The sequence below is a fragment of the Humulus lupulus genome, chromosome 9 (genome assembly GCF_963169125.1).
Source record: "Humulus lupulus chromosome 9, drHumLupu1.1, whole genome shotgun sequence".
In the NCBI taxonomy this organism is placed as follows: domain Eukaryota; kingdom Viridiplantae; phylum Streptophyta; class Magnoliopsida; order Rosales; family Cannabaceae; genus Humulus; species Humulus lupulus.
In genome coordinates, this window is record NC_084801.1 from 53,318,025 (window position 1) to 53,342,387 (window position 24,363).

Consider the following 24,363-nt stretch of genomic DNA (forward strand, 5'->3'; position numbering starts at 1 on the left):
AATAATAATCAAATTACAAACATGCCCTTCCAAATTAATAAAACTTTATTACGAGTAAAACTATGACATAAACCAACTTTATACAAAAATATGGGAAAATAAACTCGTAAAAGTGAAAATTTTAAAAAAAAACCATAGATTAACTTTTTTTGAAAAAAAAAACTATATTTTTGTACACACTATTAAACATCTCATATAAAATATAATTTATATAAAATTATTAACTTAGATGTAATTATATTTCAATTATTTATCTCAAGATATTTTAAATTTATAAAAAATTATACACAAATATATATAATATAAACAAGGAAAAATACTAGTTTAGCCCCTATATTTTTTCCGAATACGCAATCGGATATTGTGTTTTGTTAAATGAGATTTCAGACCCTGTGTTTCACAAAATAGATCAAAATAGTACCCTAGACCCGATTTTGGTCAAAATATTTTCAAATATAATATTTCATTCTCAGTTCCTTGACCACTTTCTCTGTTACTATGAACTAATCTCATCTCTCAACAACTCAATAATTGATCTTATAATTAAAAATATTTTAACAAAAATTGGGTCTAGGGTACTATTTTGTAAAACACAGAGTCTAAATTTTCATTTAACAAAATACAGGAACCGATAGCGTATTCGGAAAAAACATAAGGCTCAAAATGGTATTTTTCTTATAAACAATAAAATAAAAAAAATTAATTTAGAGATTTGACTATAATGTTATTAGGCTACTACATAATTAATTAAGTTGTTTTAACAATGTTTATTGTAAAAATTCTGTTAGATGCACATTTTTTATATATAAAGATTTTTTTTTTTTTAAATAAACTATCCAACATTTTAGAAAAAATATGATTCTATACCTCTTCATACTTGAGAAAGTTCTGACACTGGTTGTTCCACTTCCCAAATACAGGCTTACAGGGAAGAATAATTAGAGGAAAGACTAGGGAAGGAAACTTATTAGAAATTAAAACTAAAAAAACTTGATGAGATAGTAACGACAAATATTGCATTAATGAATATAGCTCTTGCTCTTAAACTACTGCCACCAACCGTTTAAAGTTTCATCATATCAACCAGAACTGGAACTTGATAAAACCAGCTACATTTTCAATCGATTAAAGTAGTTCAACAGACCTAAAGCCTAGGTGAGGTAGCTTGATCAAGACACTCCAGCAAAACGGATGAATCCTATACACACTACAGTACAGTCAATGTTTTATACTTAAAACAATAATTATTACCTCTAGCTTAGTCAGTCAATCTTCGATCAATTTTGAGAACTGCATATTTGACCTTTGTTGGTAGTATAAACAAGACAATCTGACACACCCAACAATATTAGGAGAAGCTCAAATCAACAGTCTCATATAATAAACATACAAGGATCAGTACAAGTCATTGTATCACTACTGCCTAAGCAACATTAGACCATTTTTCACATTCATGATATAACTAGTAAGAGGGTGAATGAAAGGGTCAGGGAAAGAAAAATAAAAATTACAAAGACAAATAAAGAAAACCCCTAGATCCGCCATTTGCTAATCATTCTTCTTTTTTCTTTTTTTGACTACTCAATTTCACCAACCTAAAATGGGACTTTTTTTTTTCTAAGATGACTTGGTGGCTTCCTCTGGTAAATCGTCTTCATCATGGTAGATGTTCTCTGCCATCTGCCAGATCTGAAGAATATTATCCTCAGCCACACTAGAAATAACCCAATCTTCACATGGGTTCCACGAAAAATCAGATATTTTACTTGTGTGACCACCATGAATGAAAAGCAATTCTGGCGGACCATCTTCTTGGTCCTCTATTGACTGCTCCTCGTCAATTCTGCAAACCCAAAAGAAAAACAATTAATAATGCCAACACAAAATAAATCAGAACACGAACTTACCAATTGTTACAATACCAAACATGATTAAACAGAGTTCCATCAGATCTAAGTTGGTCGTAGGATTACGAATAAATCATGGAATTAAACAGAGTTGCATCAGATCTAAGTTGGTCGCAGGCAATAAGCTTCTATGATAAAATTACATTTATAATTTACAACTGCTTGATGTTGAGATCTTGCTTCAGTTTTTCAATTTTAAATTACTGCACTCACTTTTACTGGGAGCAGTGTCAATATATGCTAGCGCTTTATGGTTAATAATACTCTAATATAGGACTCAAAAAGGTAGTGAGTAGCAAAATTTTAAAAAAAAATGAGCCAAAGAAAAACATAAAACTTGAAACATAGTTACTATTAAGTATTTTCGTTTAAAAAAATTACAGCTCAACCCTTTAGTTAACCTGTAGTTGCATGCTATGAATCATCAATTTGGTTGTGCTCAATTTTTCTTCCTTTCCTGGGTGAATTAATAGGAGTAAGGGATGGACACTAATATGATTTTAGGTGTTTTGCACTTCTTTTCTCCATCTACTGATGTTATAACACACTCAAAACCAAACCAGTTTTGCTAATTTAAAAATTTATCCTATCCTTGCTCATAATAGCCTTCAATGATTCAATTGTGCTTATTCTTAGAGTTGAAATGGCATTCTACATCTACATCTTACTTTTCTCCCAAGTCAGAGTTCTGATTGACTTGACTTTTGAGCTAGGCTATGTCTATGATAGTTTGTGATAGCACCTAAAAAACCAAGTGACCTCTGTCAAAACTTTTGAAAAAGAAAAAAAAATACGAAGTTGATCCCCAAACTTGCAAGAAAAACATTAAAACAGTGAATGATAATACATCCACTTAGGCATAAGTTTGTATTGCATAGCACATACAGCTGCAAAATCAAAATAAAAATACTCTGTAAAAAAAATGGTTGTTTCAGAAATACCTGCTAAGATCCCACACCATCAGTCTCCGGCCAAGGCAACAAGAAGCTAGGATAGTTTCATTTTTAGGATTCCATCCAACTTGGAAAACCTCTTCCCTAAAATGATTAACATGAAAAAATTATTCAGTAACAAAGGATAGCAGCACCAAACATGAAAAAATTATTCAGTAAATCAAATTGATAAAAGAGTCCTTACTTGTGACAATCAAAAGTGTGAAGCGTGGTACTGATTTTGCGTAGATCAAATAGTTTAACAGTTTTGTCGGTTGATCCAGTTGCAACAACCCATTCGTTAAAGGGATTAAACGCTAAACAATTAACCTAACATAATATCATGAAAATAAGAATGGTAAATATACTTACAAAGAAGAATATTTATATATAATTATAGAATTACACTACTTTATTAACATGTTGTTTGCTTCATTATCTGTTTACACCTTTCTAGTTTAGTTGATAAAAATAAGTAAATAACCATGTATTCAAAAATTAGTATTAAATTATTTCTTACGCTCGGCTTTAGTCAAATTAAACTCAATTAAGACCATAACGCTCTTTATTTAATATTCTAAAATTGTTTTTATAAGGTATTTAATAAAAGACATAATGGTCTTAATAAAATTTTGTTTGACATAAGGTATAAATTAATATGATTTATCAAAGATAGGGATGTCTTTTGGTATGAATTAAAACAAAAGAGTATAAATATATAATAAAACAAACAACTTATAAAGTAACATAATCTCATAATTATATATAGAGATATGTAAATGAATTTTCCAAAAGTAAAAGATAAGAAAGGCAATAGTTGCTAATTATTCAGCATCAAAAACACATGCTCAAAAAATTTCTCTTCAAGCATAATACATAGCATTAAAAAAGAGCTAGCTAAACCAACATTTTAATCAATAGGCCTTATTTGTAATCAGTGGGAACATTTGCTAGCTAAAACAATTCAATTAGATTATTGAAAGAAAAATGAATAGAGAATCTATTCCAAGTTTATTTCAGAACATGCAAATGCCATCAAATCACTAAAACTATAAATTTACCAATTAGGAACACTTTAAAAGTTGATGTCAAATCCACACGAGTATTATACACTCACCTCACTTTGATGAGCAACTACAGATTGAACAGGCTTGGTAACAGATGGAGTTCGAAGATCCCATATGAGCAGGTACTGATCATCACCAACCGAACCAAATAAGTATTCATGCCTTAAATGCCAAGAAACGTCTTCAACAACACCTTCATGAACCTATTCCAGCAATTAAATAAATCAAGGTAAGCATCCAACAGAAAGTGACATCACATAATATCTGTAAACAAAATTATGTAAACTAAACAAGCAATACATTTTAAGAGATTAAAAGCTTTACATGTTTAAGGAGCTATCTCATTTAACATTAGCTTTAAATTCATGTTTAATGCTAGTAGTAAAGATGGGTTCTAAAAAGCATCTAGCAAGCGTCAATTTCACATATCAAACCATATTAAGTAAATTTCCATATGATAGAAATCTGCAAACAGAGGCAATATGATAGAAAACAAGAAAAAAAATGTCTAATGACTGTTTGAAACTTAGATTTTGAAAAGAAAATTAATGTTTCCTTATAATTAAATAAAAACATATTTTGAGGTTTTCTCCTTTCAATTCTATTTGTAAAAATTCTCAATACTATATAATTACATCAAAGTGTACTCTCATTCTTAGCTATGAGAAAAAAAGGCTCACTTTTTGTTTAAATTAAAACAAGAGAGTAGAATCTCTTGGATTTTGTTTTACTTCAATCCTAAAATCCAAATTCTAAACATAGCCAACAAAGACCGAGAAAACCACCTTAAAAATCTGCATAGCCTCAAGGGTCTTGTTTTTAGGAGTAGCATTAATATCCCACAAGCATATCTGAGCATCATCAGAACCACTCAGTAAATGACCTTGTTTAAATTTACTCCAAGACAACCCATATCCTTCAGTGCTATGCCCCCGTAACCTCAGATCAGGACTGCACGCACCATCTAATGGAGGCTTTGATGGATGCTTACTATAATCAAAGACGAAAACTTCGGCACTAACTGTCTTGGTAGCGATGACAAATGGATTTTGAGGCATGTAGCGGGCTCGATTAACCTCTCCATCATGATTTATCTGCTGGATTATTTGTACCTGTGGTCCACAGATTATGGAAACGATTCAGTAACATATGCATAAAGAAAAATCTTATAAACAAAAATGCATACAAATATTAGTAAATGGAAATTCGTAATATCTAACGAGTTATTCCAAACCTAATTAAAAAGGTTTGGAAGAGTTCAGTATTATGTTCCTTTTTAATTTTTATTTTTACATTTTCAGCAGATTTTTCGAATTCTGAATTAAACCCGAACTCTTCCCCCAAAATAATTACAATATAAACCAGAATTTCCTGCCCCTTCAAGCCGAGCCTAACTTTCCTTGGAAACCAAACAGAGAAAAACTAAAAACCAAAAGCTTACCTTGCCATTGGTAGAGCCGAATCCACCGACATCGGTGCGGTCATCCTCGTAATGGCGGGAATCATTTTCTGCATCCTCTAAAGGAAGCTGGACCTGAGCGAGCATAAGATAATTGGGCTCATTCTCAGAAGTATGAGTGCCGAGAATCATCTTCTGAACAGAGTAGTCCTTCCCCGGCGGCTCTTCTCGGTCGGGCAGCCATTCGACGGTTAGAGAAGGCCATTCTAGGGCATGGGTAATGACCAGATCGTACAGAAAAGGGGTGTTCTTCTTCCATATCTTGTACTCCTCGTTGATCAACCTCTCCTCAATCTCTCCTCTCATCTCCTCCTCGTCTTTCCCCATAATTCGTTTTCCCTATCTCAACCTCAATCGCACACTTTCTTCGACTTTCTCAGACTTTCTCGAACTCCCGCCAAATCTGATAAATTTTGTTATTGTATTTGTTTTGGTTGGAGAGCGAGTGAGAGTGAAACCCTAGAGATTTCTATGGGGAAAGACTTTATTTTTATTAAGGAGAAATGGGTAAACAGGTAAGTTACCGGATATATAATAATATGAAGGGGTATCTGTGTAAAATACACCATGTTTACGGAAGTTAGTATAAGTACCCAAAGTAGTCGAATCCGCTAAAATATAGCATTTAAATACTTAATTATTTTTTTAATGACAAAAATACTTACAGTTTCTAAAATGTTGCCCTTATACTACCAAAATATTTTTTAAGTTATGAAAATCATTAAAATTATATAACAATACACAAAAATAACTTAAATTAACTCTATTACCTGTGATTTCACCAAGTGACACATGACAATTATTACAGAGTAATTAAACTTCACGAAAGATAATGAAGCCCTAGTGAGCTCGCCTAGAACTCCTGGGAAGGCAAGCCTATCTGTCCTAATCATGCACCACCTTCGGACAAGGATGTCCCCGGGGAGTTACACCTCAAGGACTTACAGTTATGATGCCTTCCCTATCCTTTCTGCTCAGTACTCTAGGCCTGCAAGAACCGTCCTTCAGGCTTAGAGTATAATGCTAGGTGTTAAGCATAGAGACCCTGGATCACAAGAAGTTGTTTGACATGTTACTGTTACCCTAGTTGTGGTGTCGAGTTCGTACGAGCGACAAGCAGGATGCCTCACGACGCCACCTGACATAGGAAAACGTGCAATTACCCCCGACACTGTCAAGAACGTGTTACCCCAAAAAGTTGTGGGTTGCAACCTAGTAAGTGGATCCGAGGATATACGCCTTGTAATGCCCCATGAAGGGAGAGAGCTTTGTAAGTAAATCTTCATTGAGGGAATTAATTGTCCTCAACCATCTATAAATAGGGGTTAGGGTACACTTTGTAAAAGATCATTGATTGATTCCAAACTATTGTATTCAGAGCATTGCTAAAATGTTGTCTGACCTCCATTGAAGATTGACACTCTCAAGCTTCATAAATCCTAATACAAGTGCCCCGTGGACTAGGGTTAATTAATAACCTGAACCACATAAAATCCATGTGTTTCTTCTTGCATTTTCTATAACTTTTAGTTACTTAGTTGATAGCTAAAAAGACAGTTAATAAACTTTAAAATTAAAAAAAATAGTTTATTTAATAAAAAAATATTTTTGATTGAAAATAGTTAAAAGAAAAATCAATAACTAAAATATTATTAAAAAGAGAAAAAAATATTAAAAAATGTTAATAGAGTAAAAAAATATTTATTTACTATTTTCATTAAATAAAACTATTATTTAATTTTAGAATTAATTTGACCTATTTTTTATATTTTTATTTAATATTAATGATTTTTTATAACTTAAAATACATTTGTAATCATTTTTTTTAATTGTCTGGGTAGTAAAAGTACAAAGTTTTAGTAACTTTGGGTATTTTTGCTATAAAAAAAGTTTGGGTATTTAAATACTATATTTTAGTAACTTTTGGTACTTTTTTCGTCAAAAAAAAGTTTGGATATTTAAATGCTACATTCTCTAAACATTTGGTATTTTTGCCGCAAATATCCCTAATATTAATATATGGAAATTTGTCCCCTTGAAATTGTAACGTCCTACTAATCCAGGACCGTTACACTGTGTGTTTAAAATGGTGTTTAACTCGTTAAGCGAGTCATTTGAACTCAAAAGTGTAATTACGAAAAATAATGATTTAGGTACTAAAAATTTTGGTCACAAGAATTAGACTTTTCATTAAAAAGTTTAAACATATATAAGGGATCCCAAAAATTTTCAAACAAAATACATTATAACCAAGGTTATAAAAATAGCCAACCTAAGCGACAAAACTGGACTTATACCCTAAGTGTGTCAAAATATATCTCGATCGTGGTAGCCAAGCAGACTGAGTATGTACACGCCGCCATAGAGCCCTCCAACTCATGGCTGGTCCAATTTTCCTTTGCCCTTACCTGCACCACAAAGCACCCAGAGCCAAGGCCCAGCAAGAAAACTCAACTAGGCAAAACAAGTATTCAATTAAGCATCAACATCAAATATATGTTTCATATATTATAAATAAACTTAGACTATGCCAAATAGGTGCATACTGCACCCTTGTATTGGCCCTGCCATAACGACCTATATTCCACACGATTATCGCTGATTACGGCCCTCTTGTCGATCACACACAAACAAATATATGACAACAGATACAACTAATGCAATCACAATAACAGGAATATATGATTCTAATTAGAATCAGCACATGGTTATAACCGCGTTCAACAGTCGGGGCCATTGTCCTATTCACGGTGCATGTGCCAGTTTTCTTACCCCGAGTCCTATGTTGAAAACAGAACGACCCCGAGTGCGATCCTTTTTCCGAGCCTTGCGGAAACCCTAGTCACAACATAAATGGTACACTTATTAGGAACTATATCTGATAACGAGCTCCAAGACTAAGCCCGAGCTCTCGGGATCTCCAATTCCACCCCCCATCGAGTAATGGAATCGTCCCCCGAGCCCCCCCAAGCCTAACTCCCAAAATCCTGAAAAAAAATTGTACCCTGAAAAGGCATTAGTGTCGCGTGCGCCCTTCTAAAGAGTCACGACGCCTTTGGGTGTGTGCCACAACACCACCATGAAAAGCCTAGAAATCTACAATTTTCCCCTCCGATTTCAGACCCAAATCCAGACCAAAAGTCAATTCTCAGCAGTTTAAACACAAATCAAAGACCTCAAAACACTAACATAACCACTATACAACATCATCATACCCATAACTCACCAAAAACACATTAAAATCACAATTTACAACTTTTGAGTTTTAAACTTAAAAACTTACCCAAAATCCGAGAATCCAAGCCCAATTTCTGAGTTTCAACTCAATCTCAAGCTTAGAACAACTACCAATTATGTTTCCACCAAAAACAGCAACACCAAAAACTCCTTAAAAGCATCAACCTTTCAGAATTTACCTCAACCTCAAAAATTCATCAAGAAGTTGAAGAACATAAAAAAAAAAAAATTTAAAAAAAACTCAAGCAATTCATACCTCAGCTGTAAAAATTTGAACTCCAAGCTAATAGATGGCAACCTTAGCAGATCCTATCCCCAATCCACCTCAAACATCCTCTAGAATTGCTTAATTTCCCAAAGTTTGCTTTAACTTGCTAATTAGGTAGTTGGCCACTTGAAGAAAAACCAAGAGAGAAGGAGAGGGAAAGAAAACGTGAATAGGCTATCTCCACGGGCTGGTGCCCATTTTTGTCTAATCTCTTGGTCAAGTGACTATTCTACCCTTCTGTTGTACCATAATTTTAGCTCGAGTCATTCACTCAGTTCAGATACAGCTGACAAATAAATATACGGAGAAATAACCAAGAGAATGATATATGCTTGTTATCCACGTAAGCAACTCTAGTTTCACATGGGCACATGTGGTGTTAGGCGTCCTAGGTTTAACCCGAGCTATAGACATGAAGGTGGGGAAGTGTGAGCTCATAATATTCAAACAGCATTCGAAATACGAGCTTGGAGGAGATGTTCAGTTCGTGCTAACTCGAATGTATTGCATACTCAAGGATCCCTAGAGACTCAGAATCCCATTATATGGTTATTTATGACCAGGTTGTCATATTTAATGTCCCAGATATTAGCAGAACATTTACTATATGATAAAATCATATCCCATTATAAATGGAAAATATACGTATTAAATGTAATAAATATGTATATGCGTAATTGACTCACGTGGTTACCCAAACCTATCCATGGAATTTCTCTATAAATACTGAGAATATTGGACAGGAAAAGGGACCGATTATTCTGTAATACTAAAACTCTGCCAAAATAGAGAGTGAAACAGCAATAATATAGACTCGTGGACTAGGTAGATTTTAACCACTGAACCACGTAAAAGATTTGTGTTCTTATGAATTCATTTCAATTTTTCATTACGGTTTATACTAAGCACTAATCTATCTTACTATTTCTTAATACACTGTTGGCGAAAAACCGCGTTAACAGTTTGGTGCTTTCATTGAGAGGAAAATTAGTGCTTCATCAAAATCCCAGTCGAACCCCATCATGGTGCTCACTCGCTCAATGCACGACAATGAGATAGAACAGCCTGGTGGGCAGGAGGCTCATCATACCGCTGTTTCGAACGAGCATGGCCCTGAAGTCCAACAACGTCCGGGAAAACAACCGGTTGGTCATGGTGAGACTGGGAGTTCAACATCATTACCACCGAATCCAAACCCAGACTACTTAACTGCCGTTGAGTTGGAAAATATGCAGTTAAGAAGCCATCTCGCTAAGGCAAACATGCAAATTGAGTAGGTTTTGGCTCGATTACCCCATCTCACAACCGACGTTAATGTCGAAAAGAGGAAAAGTGGGTCTCACAAGTCCCACAGGAATAACCGATCCAAACCAAGTCGATCAGTCAGAACGCCCACCCCAAGTTCTGTGCCTATAGGATGAGACCGCCAGAATGCCCATCCTAGTGGCCCTCGTAGGGGTCATCAACATATCAGTCGATCAGTTAGAACCGCAACCCCAAGTTCAGTGCCTCCTTCACAAGCACCTATGAATGTCCATGGCAACCCATAAGGAAGGGCTGGGACAAGGTCACAGAGACAAAATGTTCCAGCAAACCCTCCTACGGCACAATCGGATCGTCAGGCACAGAGAGCTAGGAGTAATGGGACAGAACAAAGGTGTAACGCCCTGGATAACCAAGACCGTTACACTGTGTGTTTATAAAGGTGCAAGACTTGCTAATCAAGTTGTTTAATTAAAAATGTGTCACTAAAACCATTATTGAACTAGGGTTAAAAGATTTTGGTCATAAAAGATAAACTTCATTTAAATAAGTGTTTAATACACGGGTTCCCAAAAATAGGGTTAGATAACAGTTTACAAATTTTCCAAAGGGTATGTACAACCACAAGCCACTCTAATGGAAAAATAGGCATTTTAGGGTCTCCTATCCCTGTATCATCCCTCGGCCGTGGCGGCCGAGCAGCCGACTATGTACATTCAGCCCCAAAGCTCTCCAAATCAGGGTTGGTCCAGCTTACCCTTGCCTTTATCTGCACCACGTAGCACCCGTGAGCCAAGGTCCAGAAAGAAGACCATATACATAACATAACCAATAATAGTAATCAAACAATTCATAAATCATTAATCAAGTACTCAGCAGACCACACCGTTCACATAATCAGTGATATCAATCAACAAACCAACAATCTATCATCCAGATAATTAACATGCCACAATCACCAGATTAACAACAGTAAACATATATAATATCCAGGGTTGACGCCCTTAGGCCGCACCCTCTGTTTATCCCACTGACTCCGGCTCACTTAGGTCGAGCTTGGTGATTATATAATTAACCTTAGCTACCAGTGGCTGAGCTGCATCTTGTGCGCAAATATCAATTTCAGCACTCTTAGGCCGTTTATTTCATGCTCACATGGCACAATACAATCAATCAACATTGCATGCCAGTATAGGGAACTCTTAGTCCCAACATAGCCACACAACCGGGTGCAATTTTCTTACCTTTGATTTCGAGCAGAGAAGGTGAACTGGTTCCGAGCACGATCCCTAGCCTCGAGCCTCGGCAAAAAACATAGTCACAAGAGTCATTGCTAAAAATATATCAACATAATAATGTGGTCTCAACAATTTATCACAAATAATCACATTTATGCCCTCACTGGGCCAAAATTACAAATATGCCCCTATAATCTAAACAGGGCCCACATGCATATTAATACTCATTAACATGCATTTCATATATCCATATAATCATATAAGAATGCTTATCACTTAATCATGCATTAAATCATTTAAATCACACATAAACCAATTATGCCCTCCCAGCACACTAATCAAGGCCCTTAATGTAACGCCCTACTACCTTAGAGTCGTTACTTAGTGAGTTTAAAACAGAAATCGTGCTTTTGACTGACTCTAAGTGGTTTCTAAAACCAAAAGTGTGAATAAACCAGAGTTTAAGGCTGTACTCTTTGAAAATGTTTAGCTTCATTGAAAACATTAAGTATCAAACATCTGGGATCCCAAAAATAAGGTTTACAAAATATTTACAACTCAAAAATAGATTTACACCAGGTTAACTATCAAAAGAATGAGTTAATACAGCCATATACAAAATGCCCCCAACCAAAGCAGTCGGGCAGGCCGAACATGTACGCGCCGCCCCCACGCTCTCCATACTCATGGCCGGTTGACTGACTCCTTGCTTTTACCTGCCACACAGAGCACCCGTGAGCCGAAGCCCAGCAAGAAAACCCAAACAGTATATAACATATGCACAGAATATAGCTGACATATAATCCATTGATAAATAGGAAAACCATCAGACTGATCAAGCACGGCCATGCCGCCCCAAAGGCCTTACCAAAGCCTAGGGTCTCGGTCCTCACCGTAAGGATAACTCATGTATCCATTGGGTCCCACCCTGGCTATAAGCACCCCATGTGCTGAGTGTTACTTCCGGCCCCAAGGCCGTACCCGGCCTTTGCTGCTCTCGGCCTTAGCTGTTCATTTCATTATAATCGCACGCATAATACATTTCGAAATAATTGTTCAAACATATAATAATTCATCCAAGGTCATACATTTGCAAGTAAAACAATCTAGGGCCATGCCCTGCAATAACACTGTGGACCCATGCCCTGATCCCGGGTGTTACGGTTTTCTTACCTTCAAATTTGATAGCCTTGATCAACCTGACTCCTTGAGCACGATCCTACTCGAGCCCTAGCGCTTACGTAAGCAACATCCATAAGTCAAAGTCCTTACCAAACCTCAAGTCCAAAACCTAGCCTCGGGACCAAACTCGAGCCCCCGGGAAGTCCTAGATCCCCAAAACAAAGTGGTGGAATCGAGCCCCGAACCCTAGGTCAAAATCCCTTCACAAAAGCCCAAAAATCCCCTCTGTGAACAGTGCAGCGCTACAGCGCTCTAAAGAGGGCGCTGTAGCGCTACAAGCAGAACCACCCCTCCAGAAACAGGGGCTAGCGCTACAGCACCCCCTGACTAGCGCTGTAGCGCTAGTTGCAGCCAGACCAAACCCGAAAATCGCTTCTTGCGATTTCCTTCTACCATTTCAACCCCAAACTTGTCCAAATCTTTCCCAAGCCCAAAAACCACCTTATACACACCTCACACTCATCCCAAGCATCCCAAGAACTCAACCCCAAGCTCAAGAAACCCAAAACTCAAGATCTACCATAATGAACCCAAAAACCATAAATTTACTCAAACAACAAAGATAAGGCCTTAGAAATCATACCGTGGATGGAAATTCGACCTTGAGTTGAACCCTAGACCTCCTTAGCTTGCACCTTCACAACCTTGACCTGATTTCCCCAAAAATCCCATCCATTTAGCTCAAAAACACAGTTCAAACCAGTCAAGCCCTAAAAAATGAAATCCCCAAGAACTTACCTCAAATTTCTGAGGTGATCTTGCTAATCCTTGCCAATCCTCAAGTCTAGCTTAGGATCCTTGATGCTCAGCCTACCCTAGCTCTCCACTGAGCTTAATCTCCAAGAAAATGAAGGAAAAATGGTTGGGAGAGCCACAAACCGATTCTTTAAAGTCAAACCCTTCTGTTTTCCCTCTTTTCTTTTCTCTTCCTTCTTTCTTTCTTTTCTTCCTATAACCCTTTTTCTACAAAATCCACTAAGTATAAAGCCCCCCTTTAAATCATCTCTTACAAGCCTAAAGACCAAAATGTCCTCCCTTAATAATTCTAAACCTTTATGCCCATAAAGGGACATTTTAGTCATATTACCCAAATTCCCACTAATTCCTCAAGTGTTCCTAATAATTCCCGCTCGCTACCCAATACCTGATTAATCACCAAATATACATTCTTTATTAACAAGGTTAACCTCAATATATTTTCCAAATTCTCATTTAAACTCCCTAGGCTTAACCCAAGCCGGGTATAGATTCCCGCTTTGACTTTTCCGCTAACCCGCTCATTCTAGGATCGTCTCGAGTCATAGATCACAGATATCAACACAGTCATGCCCAACATGGCCAAATTACAATTATGCTCATTCTAAGATAATCAGGTCTACATGCATACTAATTCACATAGTCATGCATCTCAAATAATCAAATAGTCATGTATCATGCATTAAATCATAATCATGCATTAAATTCATTAAAGTCACACACAAAATCCCATTATGCCCTCCAGGCACACTACTCAAGGCCCTTAAGCCTTAATAGCGAATTTGGGTCGTTACACTTAAGCCTTATTAGCGATTTTGGGTCGTTACAACTATCCTCTCCTACTGAAAATTTCGTCCTCGAAATTTACCTGAATAACTCGGGATACTGATCCCACATTGCTGACTCAAGCTCCCGGGTTGCCTCCTCGACCCTGTTATTCCTCCATAATACTTTAACCAGAGGAATTGCCTTGTTCCGTAGAACCTTATCTTTTCGATCTGAGATCTAAACCGGTCGCTCCTCATAGGAAAAATCTGTCTGCAATTCTAAGTCTTCATACTTCAACACATGTGTCTTATCTGAGATGTACTTTTGAAGCATAGAAACATGGAATACGTCATGAACTTCTGACAACGACGGTGGCAGAGCTAACCTGTAAGCCACCTATCCAATCCTTTCCAGGATCTCAAAAGGTCCTATGAACCTAGGGCTCAGCTTGCCCTTCTTCCCAAACCTCCTCACCCCTTACAATGGTGAAACTCGCAGAAACACGTGATCCCCAACCTGGAACTCCACGTCTCTACGCTTAGGATTAGCGTAGATTTTCTGTCTGCTCTGTGAAGCAAGCATTCTAGCTCGAATCTTCTCAATAGCTTCATTAGTCTTATGAACCATGTCCGGTCCCAGATACTTTCTCTCACCCATCTCATCCCAATGAATGGGCGATCTACATCTCCTCCCATATAACATCTCATATGGAGCCACTCCAATCGTTGATTGATAATTGTTGTTGTATGAGAACTCAATCAACGGGAGATACTTACTCCAAGATCCATCAAAGTCAATCACACATGCCCTAAGCATATCTTCCAACACCTGAATTGTCCTCTCGGACTGTCCATCAGTCTGAGGATGAAAGGTTGTGCTGAACTTCAACTGAGTCCCCATAGCCTTCTGTACACTACCCCAAAACTTGGAGGTAAAGATAGGATCCCAGTTTGACACTATAGACTTAGGAACCCCATGGAGATGTACGATCTCCCTCACATACAACTCTGCATACTGATCCACCGTATAAGTCATCTTCACTGGAAGAAAATGAGCTGACTTGGTGTATTTATCCACTATCACCCACACCGAGTCATGAAGCCCTACTGTCCTGGGTAAACCTCCCACAAAGTCCATTGTAACATCCTCCCATTTCCACTCGGCAATACCCAATGGCTGAAGCAACCCCGCCGGTCGTTGATGCTCAGCTTTCACCTGCTGACAGGTTAAACACCTCGCCACGTACTCTACCACATCATTCTTCATCCCGGGCCACCAATACAACGTCCGTAGATCCTGATACATCTTTGTGGTACCCGGATGAAGTGAGTATGGCGAAGTGTGTGATTCATCCAATATCTCTCATCTAATCCCCACATTAGTCGGAACACAAATCCGACCCTGATACCGTAGCAGACGAACCTCAGAAATAGAATAGTCCTTAGCTACCCCCGCTAAGACATTCTCTTTAACCTCCTGTAACTGTGCATCTACCAACTAACCCTCCTTAATCCCCTCTAGTAAGGTTGATTGCAAAGTAATGTTGGCCAACCGGCCCACCACCAACTCTATCCTCGCTCTAGACATCTCATCAGCCAACTCCCTCGAAATCTGAGTGGAACTAAATAACTGCCCTGAGCCCCTCCGGCTCAATGCATCCACCACTACGTTGGCTTTCCCTAGATGGTAAAGAAGATCACAGTCATAGTCTTTTACCAACTCCAGCCAACGCCTCTGCCTCATATTCAGGTCCTTCTGCGTGAAGAAGTACTTCAAACTTATATGATCGGTGTATATCTCGCACTTCTCCCCATACAAATAATGCCGCCAAACCTTCAGTGCGAATACCACCGCTGCTAACTCCAAATCATGGGTAGGATACCGCTGCTCATACTCCTTCAGTTGTCGTGATGCATAAGCTATAACCTTCTCGTTCTACATCAACACACAACCTAAGCCCAACCTCGATGCATCACAATGTACCACAAACTTTCCTTCCTCCGAAGGAAGACTTAGCACAGGTCCCGTAATAAGTCGTTGCTTCAACTCTTGAAAAATGTTCTCACACTTGTCTGACCAGACGAACTTCAAATTCTTCCGTGTCAATTCTGTCATCGGTGATGCAATCTTTGAGAACCCTTCCACGAACCATCTGTAGTAACCTGTTAACCCGAGGAAACTCTGAACCTCTGAGGTGTTCCTTGGCCTTCGCCAATCTCTCACTGCCTCCACCTTAGATGGATCCACCTTAATCCCATCTTCACCAACTATGTGTCCAAGGAATGTCACTTCTGGTAACCAAAACTCACACTTCTTAAACTTGGCATACAACCGATGTTCTCTTAACCTCTGCAAGACCTGTCGAAGATGTTGCTTGATCGTGAAAATATGATACGCAAGTGCACGCAATCGATTCAAGTAATATAGATGATAAATAGAGTATCGTTCCCACGAAGACTATTTTCCAATTACCAACAATTGTTCTTTTAATTTCTATTTGGCAAACAAAGTTTAGATGAATGAATTTTAATTTTAAAATTATATATAATTATGAACAAAATTAACTAAAGATGGAAATCAATATTAAAAAGGCCTAGGGTGTTAATTTCATCAACTTTTCATTATACTAATTTTATTAATAAATTCTAGATTTCTTTCTTCCTATTCTAATAGCTAGTTAACATAAATCGATTCCTATCTTTTACAAGATATAAGATCTCAGCCTATATGCAGGTTTGCTACATATCTGTGATAAACTTAAACATATAGAAGACATTAAGTATTGAAACCTAATTACTACACAAGTCATACAGGTACTTTCGTCCAATATGCAACCTATGTCTGTATAATGATAACATATTCAATTCTCATCTTTTGAATTTTGAATCAAAATCATAAATCAAGCAAATATTGATCAAGTATTTACTAGCACTAAACACACATTATATAGATTAGAATAAAGAAGAAAAATCAATAGAACATCATAATTAAATTAAATAGAAATCCAAGCAACTAAATTAAACCCTAGATAAGAAAATTAGTTCATGGAAAAGAATAGAAAAAAAAAATAAGAGAAGAAAGAGAGGGAATAGAGAGAGGTCAAGAAGAAAGAGAGAGATATATCCCCCATCTAAAATAGTCTAAAGCATTCTTTTTATAGTGATAAGGTTGTGAAAAGAGTTTTCTAGATGTTTCCATTTGTTACTTGATAATGCTCAAAAATATCTTTATTTGAATTTCAAATCCTGTAACTCTAGCTTGCGTAATCTTGTAGGTCAAATATCACCACGTAAACGTCTGAATTTGACTTTTCTTGTGAAACAAGCTTTCATAGGTCTTTGAATAAGCTTTCCAACGCTACCAAGAACACGTAAATGGGATAAGTGAATCGGGAGATATGGTCAAAATTCCAAAACTGTCTCAGATTCAAAATATCTCAGATTTTTCCAACAATTTAAGTTTGAATTCTCCTTTACTTCTCAAATCAATTCAAATAAATATCTTTTTATTGTTTTTATCTTGATTGAAGATAATATTTCAAATAAATTTTGAAATATTTCTCAAATATTCATTTAACAAATGACAACCTGAAAAATACAACAACCACACATAAAAAGAACTAAAAATATAAAATAATAATAATAAAACTAAGACTAAAAAGTATTAAAAATCTATCCTATCATTGCTCGTGCTCTGCCTCTAAACTAGAGTATACTAAAATGTCGTCGATAAAGACAATCATGAACTGATCTAAAAAGTCATTGAACATCATGTTCATTAAGTCCATGAAGGCTGCTGGGGCATTGGTCAAACCAAACGACATGACCAGAAACTCATAGTGCCCATACCTCATTCGAAAGGCTGTCTTCGGTATATCCTCATCCTTGATCCTCAGCTGGTAATAACCAGATTGAAGATCAATCTTTGAGAATACTGTATTTCCCTGCAGCTAATAAAACAAGTCATCAATCCTTGATAGAGGGTACTTGTTCTTGATGGTCAACTTGTTCAATTCTCTGTAGTCTATGCACATCCTCAGAGTCCTGTCCTTTTTCTTCACAAACAAAACCGGAGCACCCTATGGTGAGTAGTTAGGCCTGATAAACCCTAAATCCAGAAGCTCCTGTAGCTGTATCTTCAATTCTTTTAATTCTGCCGATGTCATTCTATATGGTGCCCTCGACACTGGCTCTGTCCCCGGTGCCAACTCAATGACGAACTGAATCTCCCTGTGCGACGATAACCCTGGTAAATCCTCAGGGAATACATCCAAGAATTCACAAACCAACCTAGTCTCTCCCGGCCCTGTTGGCATAACCCTGGTAGTATCCACCACACTAGCCAAAAGACCTATACATCCTCCCTGTAATAGGTCTCTAGCTTTCAGCGTTGATAGCATGGGTACGCGGGGTCCACATACCGCACCCACGAAAACAAAGGGATCTTCTCCCTCCGGCTCAAAGGTCACCATCTTCTTCCTACAATCAATAGCAGCTTCGTATCTAACCGGCCAATCCATCCCCAAAATCATATCAAAGTCCTCCATACCTAACTCAATCAAGCCCACTGATAGCTCCCTACCATCAACCATCACTGGCAGTGCTATAATCCACCTCCTAGAAACTACCAGTTCCCCTGTAAGCAATATAGTCCCAAACCCTGCAGTACAGTACTCACTAGGTTTACACAATCTATCAATTACCTTATTAGAAACAAATGAATGTGTAGCACCAGAGTCAATCAATACAGTAAAAGGAGAGCCAGCGCTAGAAAATTGACTTGTCACCACCGAGGGACTAGCCTCGGCCTCTGCCTGCATCAAGGTGAACACTCGAGCAGGAGTCACGCTGTCCACCTTCCCTACTTCCCCTTTCTTCACTGTTGGGTAGTCCTTCTTGAGGTGGCCCACCACCCCACACACATAACAGGCCTTAGCCCGACATTCATATGGATGGCGTCTTCTACACCTCGTGCACTCTAGATAGCTCCTCCATGTGTCACAGCCTCCCTGACGGCCACCCTGAACACCCCGACCCCTCCTATTAGGACCAGCAGCGATAAAAGTATCAGGGGTCTTCCTCTTCAGATCATTGGGGCCTCCGCCCCTACCAAACCCAGAATATGGAGGCATCGCCCTACAGACCTCCTGTCTCGCAGCATTCTCCCTCTAGATCTTGTTCTTCGCTTCCTCAACGATAAGAGCCTTCTCAATAGCCTGGGCATAAGTCTTCCCCCTAGGTACTTTTGTAATCCTCACATCTCGAGCTATCATAGCATTAAGCCCTCTGATAAATCTGTCCTATCTAGATGCATCAGTAGGCACAAGATCTGGTGCGAACTTCGCAAGCCTATCGAACTTCAGGGCATATTCTATAACTGTCATGTTGCCCTAAACTAACCCCACAAATCCATTAACCTTCGCTGCCCTGACGGAAACGTTGTAATACTTCTGCTGAACATGTCCTTAAATCCATCCCAACCCAGAGTAGTAACATCTCTGGTCTGTGATGCCACTTCCCACCAAATGCGGGCATCCTCTCTCAGCATATATGTGGCATAGACCACCCTGTCATGACCCTTTACCCTCATGAAATCCAGGATATCGATAATCATACTCATCCACTGTTCGGCCTTTAGTGGATCTGGTCCCCCTTCAAAAGTTGGAGGATGTTGTCTCCTGAATCGCTCATACAACGGTTCCCAACGGTTCCCAACGGTTTCCAACTTTCTGTGCCTGTACAACTGGTGCCACAGTAGGTGGCACAATAGATGCAACACTCCTTGACGGAACCTGCTGTCTAAGAAGACAGATCTGCTCATCCTGGCTCTGAAGTCGAGCTTGCATGTCTGCCATAATCTGCTGCCAGTTCTCAGGGACTGACGGAGGGTTTTGGCCCTGGTCATCATCTCTAGCCTCGGGCCCAGTGCCAGCTAGTCGTATATATCGCCTTGGACGCTAGCTATCCAAGTTAATCTGCAATCAATGACTCAGCGGTCAGACTGATGATGACAGGGTAACAATCTTTCCACGCATCACCATTGGAACACAACCAATCACAAGCAATCAAGATATAACAATTTATCAAAATATTTATCCACATGCACAGCAATGTTAATAAGCATGCCTTAATATCATCACACAACAGTCAAGGGTCAGGCCCTATCAGTATCTCATGCTCCCTATTAATCAATCAGATAACAACATTCGTATTTCTTTCCATTCACTTAGGCATATAAACATGTATACATAGTTACCAAACTTTGAGTCGAGCTTGTCTTTAGCGACGAATGTACATGTCCAGCCAGTCTTCAGGAACCCTTAAACCTAAACCGCTCTGATACCAAGTTGTAACGCCTTGGATAACCAAAACGGTTACACTGTGTGTTTATAAAGGTGCAAGACTTGCTAATCAAGTTGCTTAATTAAAAATGTGTCACTAAAACCATTATTGAACTTCATTTAAATAAGATTTTGGTCATAAAAGATAAACTTCATTTAAATAAGCGTTTGATACACGGGTTCCCAAAAATAGGGTTAAATAACAGTTTACAAAATTTCCAAAGGGTATGTACAACCACAAGCCACTCTAATGGAAAAATAGGCATTTTAGGGTCTTCTGTCCCTATATCATCCCTCGGTCATGGCAGCCGAGCAGTCGACTATGTACATTCTGCCCCCAGAACTCTCTAAATCAGGGTTGGTCCAGCTTACCCTTGCCTTCATCTGCACCACGTAGCACCCGTGAGCCAAGGTCCAGCAAGAAGACCATATACAAAACATAACCAATAACAGTAATCAAACAATTCATAAATCATTAATCAAGTACTCAGCAGACCACATCGTTCACATAATCAGTGATATCAATCAACAAACCAACAATCTATCATCCAGATAATTAACATGCCACAATCATCAGATTAACAATAGAAAACATATATAATAACCAGGGTCGACACCCTTAGGCCGCACCCTCTGTTTATCCCACTGACTTCGGCTCACTTAGGCCGAGCTCAGTGATTATATAATTAACCTCAGCTACCAGTGGCCGAGCCACGTCCTGTGCGCAAATATCAATTTTGGCACTTTTAGGCCGTTTATTTCATGCTCACATGGCACAATATAATCAATCAACATTGCATACCAGTATAGGGAATTCTTAGTCCCAACATAGCCACACAACCGGGTGCAATTTTCTTACCTTTGATTTCGAGCAGAGAAGGTGAACTGGTTCCGAGCACGATCCCTAGCCTCGAGCCTCGGCAAAAGACATAGTCACAAGAGTCATTGCTACAAATATATCCACATAATAATGTGGTCTCAACAATTTATCACAAATAATCACATTTATGCCTTCACCGGGCCAAAATTACAAATATGCCCCTATAATCTAAACAGGGCCCACATGCATATTAATACTCACAAACATGCATTTCACATATCCATATAATCATATAAGAATGCTTATCACATAATCATGCATTAAATCATTTAAATCACACATAAACCAATTATGTCCTCCCGACACACTAATCAAGGCCCTTAAGCCTTATTAGCGATTTTGGGTCGTTACAAAAGGCAGGCTAATTTAGTTCGCCTTGATGGGACAAGGATTGCCTCGCCAGTTAGGCATCCCCCATCACCCATAAGACATTCGATGCCACCTCATCCTACACAGGACATTCCTGCTTATGGAGACAACAGGAGAAATCCTCCTCTGTCTGGCCATACTTGTATCCCACAGACACGTGTCGAAAATCCAGATCCTCAGCCTCAACCGCAAGCTGTAAGCTTCACAGATGGAAGTTATTGGACTGAAAGTCTTCGAAGTGGTAGGTCCGAAGGCGATCTGAGAAACCATCTGAGTTTGACCCAAAGCCCTCAATACTATTCACAACCTGATCTGCGTAATCATCTGAATTCACAGAGAAGAAACTCAGCTCAGGATGAGGATGTTAGTTATACTCGTCGAGATGGAGGTCCTTCCATAGTATGTGATAATGGGAATGCCCCACCAAACCAAGCTCAATCTTGGAGGGACAATAACCCATCAAACATGTACGATGGGATGGGAGCTGTTGAACAGCCTGCGATAACCTAGGGGCCAGAGACCAAACTCTCGAGAGGCTAGCTTAGATGGAAGAGAAAATGAAGAAGCTTTTATCTGGAAAAGATAAAGATGATTGCGACTCAGAGGATGAGCTCGAGCCTTTCGCTCCAAATATTGCGGTGGCTACATATCCGATGGGCTTCAGAATGCCACACTTGTCCAAGTTTAACGGAGACGGAGATCCATCAGATCACCTCGGGATGTTTAACACCATGATGATGACCCACAATGTCAGACTCGATCTAAGGTGCATTTTATTCCCTTCAACTCTAATTGGGCCAGCTAGGCATTGTTTTAAATAGTACAAGAGGCGTTCTATAAGCTCATGGAAGAGGTTTTCTGCTGATTTCAAGAAAACATTCTAGGCTTCCCAAACAGCTCAGATTAAGGCTGATTCATTAGCCAATGTAAAATAGCAACCTGGCGAAACATTGAAGGCATACTTAAGTAGGTTTGCCAATGTCTCTGCACGAGCTAGAGATGCCGATGACAGCTCCAAGCTCATGGCAATGAGGACGGGAATCCTTGTTGGAGGCGGCCTGTGGCAATAATTACAGAGAAAAGGAGTTAATAGTGTGGACGAGTTCTTGGCATGAGCTCAAAGATGGATTAACCTGGAAGAGGCACGAGCTTCCGTCGCAGGAACCAGCCAGATCCCTGTCCAGCCCATCGGAGCGGTAACGGACGTTGCAGCTACGGCTCAAACCGTTACCCAGAATAACCAAGGGGGAGTAACAAAAGGAAGGGAAATGGTGAGGGCGACCAGAGCGAAACAAAGAAAAATAAATATGGGGAGAAATTCAAGCCTGTTTACGCCACTTATACCGACCTCGCGGATACTAGGGAGCGCACTTTCCTGGAAAATTCTACTCGCCTTCCATGGAAAAAGCCAGAACCGTTGAAAAATCAAAGAGCGAAGAGAGATCCTTCAAAGTTCTGCCGATTTCATAATGATATTGGTCATAACACTAATGACTGTCGACAGCTGAAGGATGAGATCGAAACTCTGATTAGAGAAGGTCCCTTGGTCCAATATGCCCGAAATTGGGTGGTCCCTAATCAGCTCGCTGGACAACACCCTCCATCCACTCACGAAGCTCCAATCAATCAAACCGGAGCTCAACTGAATCAGGACAATCCTCCTCCGATAATAGAGGAGATATAACCACCATTTCGGGAGGACCTCATCTGGCAGGCACGAGCAAAGGAGCCCAAAAGAGGTATATTAACGAACCGAAATCCCACAATAGAGTGGAATTCATCCCAGAACATCGGTTATCGAAACAACAGCGATTGGAAAAACAACCAATCATCTTTACAGAAGAGGATGCTAGCCACGTCCAATTCCCACATAACGTTCCCTTGGTCATAACCATTCAGCTCGCTAACGGGAGGGTACGGAAAACACTAGTAGATAACTTTTTTCTATGAATCTACTTTTTAGGTCCACCTTGGAAAAAATGGGGTTGTCTGTCACAGAACTGGAGGCGACCTCAATGACTTTGTACGAATTTTCTGGCAAAGGATCAGCAGCCATCGATGCGATCGAATTAGTGTTGACATTGGGAGAAGATTCACGAACTATCTCCAAGTTACTTGAGTTCATGGTGATCGACTGTCCAGCTGCGTACAATGCAATTTTGGACCGACCTGCACTGATGGTATTTGAAGCCATAACTTCTATCCGCCACCTAGCAATAAAATTCCCCTTAGCTGTGGACCATCAGAGGTGATCAGCTCACTGCTAGAGAATGCTATAGCGTTTCTATGAAGGGAAAATCACAACCCGGGCAGCAAGCTATGGTCATAAGTGACGAAGGTGAGGAGTCCCAAGGAGTAGAAGGTACTTATGGGATGGAAGAACCTCAGCAAGCAGAGTATAGTGACGTCGCCCTACATGAAGACATTAACCCACGAATGGGCGAAGAGAGGTCAGAACTCCAAGCTATTGAGGAGCTCGAGCAAGTAAAAATTGATCCCAAAAAAGCTTCGAGAGTCATTAAGATTGGAAAAAATCTTGATGATAAAAGGAAGAAGGAGCTGATTAATTTCTTACAAGAGAATCTGGATGTTTTCTCCTGGTCGCATGAAGACATAGTGGGAATAAGCCTGAGTGTAACCATGCACACTTTAAATTTGGATAAGAACGTGCCTAATAAATCCCAAAAACAGAGACAT

The 24,363-nt window shown here is 39.0% G+C and overlaps 1 protein-coding gene across 1 annotated transcript; it reads right to left on the reverse strand.

Annotated features, from left to right (window-relative positions):
• Positions 1-1,348: 1,348 nt before the first annotated feature.
• LOC133802471 (WD-40 repeat-containing protein MSI1) lies at positions 1,349-5,855 on the reverse strand. The gene is made up of 6 exons (XM_062240786.1): positions 5,348-5,855; positions 4,692-5,018; positions 3,957-4,109; positions 3,045-3,169; positions 2,849-2,944; positions 1,349-1,843 (listed from the first exon to the last, which is right to left on the reverse strand). Exons 1-6 carry the CDS (start codon positions 5,690-5,692, stop codon positions 1,618-1,620), a joined length of 1,272 nt encoding a protein of 423 aa, XP_062096770.1. The 5' UTR covers positions 5,693-5,855; the 3' UTR covers positions 1,349-1,617.
• Positions 5,856-24,363: the final 18,508 nt, after the last annotated feature.

Excerpts from the sequence above, each read along its gene's own strand:
- LOC133802471 (XM_062240786.1), bottom strand. The coding sequence starts at position 5,692 with ATGGGGAAAGACGAGGAGGAGATGAGAGGAGAGATTGAGGAGAGGTTG. Across the intron at positions 3,170-3,956 it reads TAGTTGCTCATCAAAGTGAG|GTTAATTGTTTAGCGTTTAA; the intron begins GTGAGTGTATAA and ends ATATTATGTTAG. Across the intron at positions 1,844-2,848 it reads ATGGTGTGGGATCTTAGCAG|AATTGACGAGGAGCAGTCAA; the intron begins GTATTTCTGAAA and ends TTGGGTTTGCAG.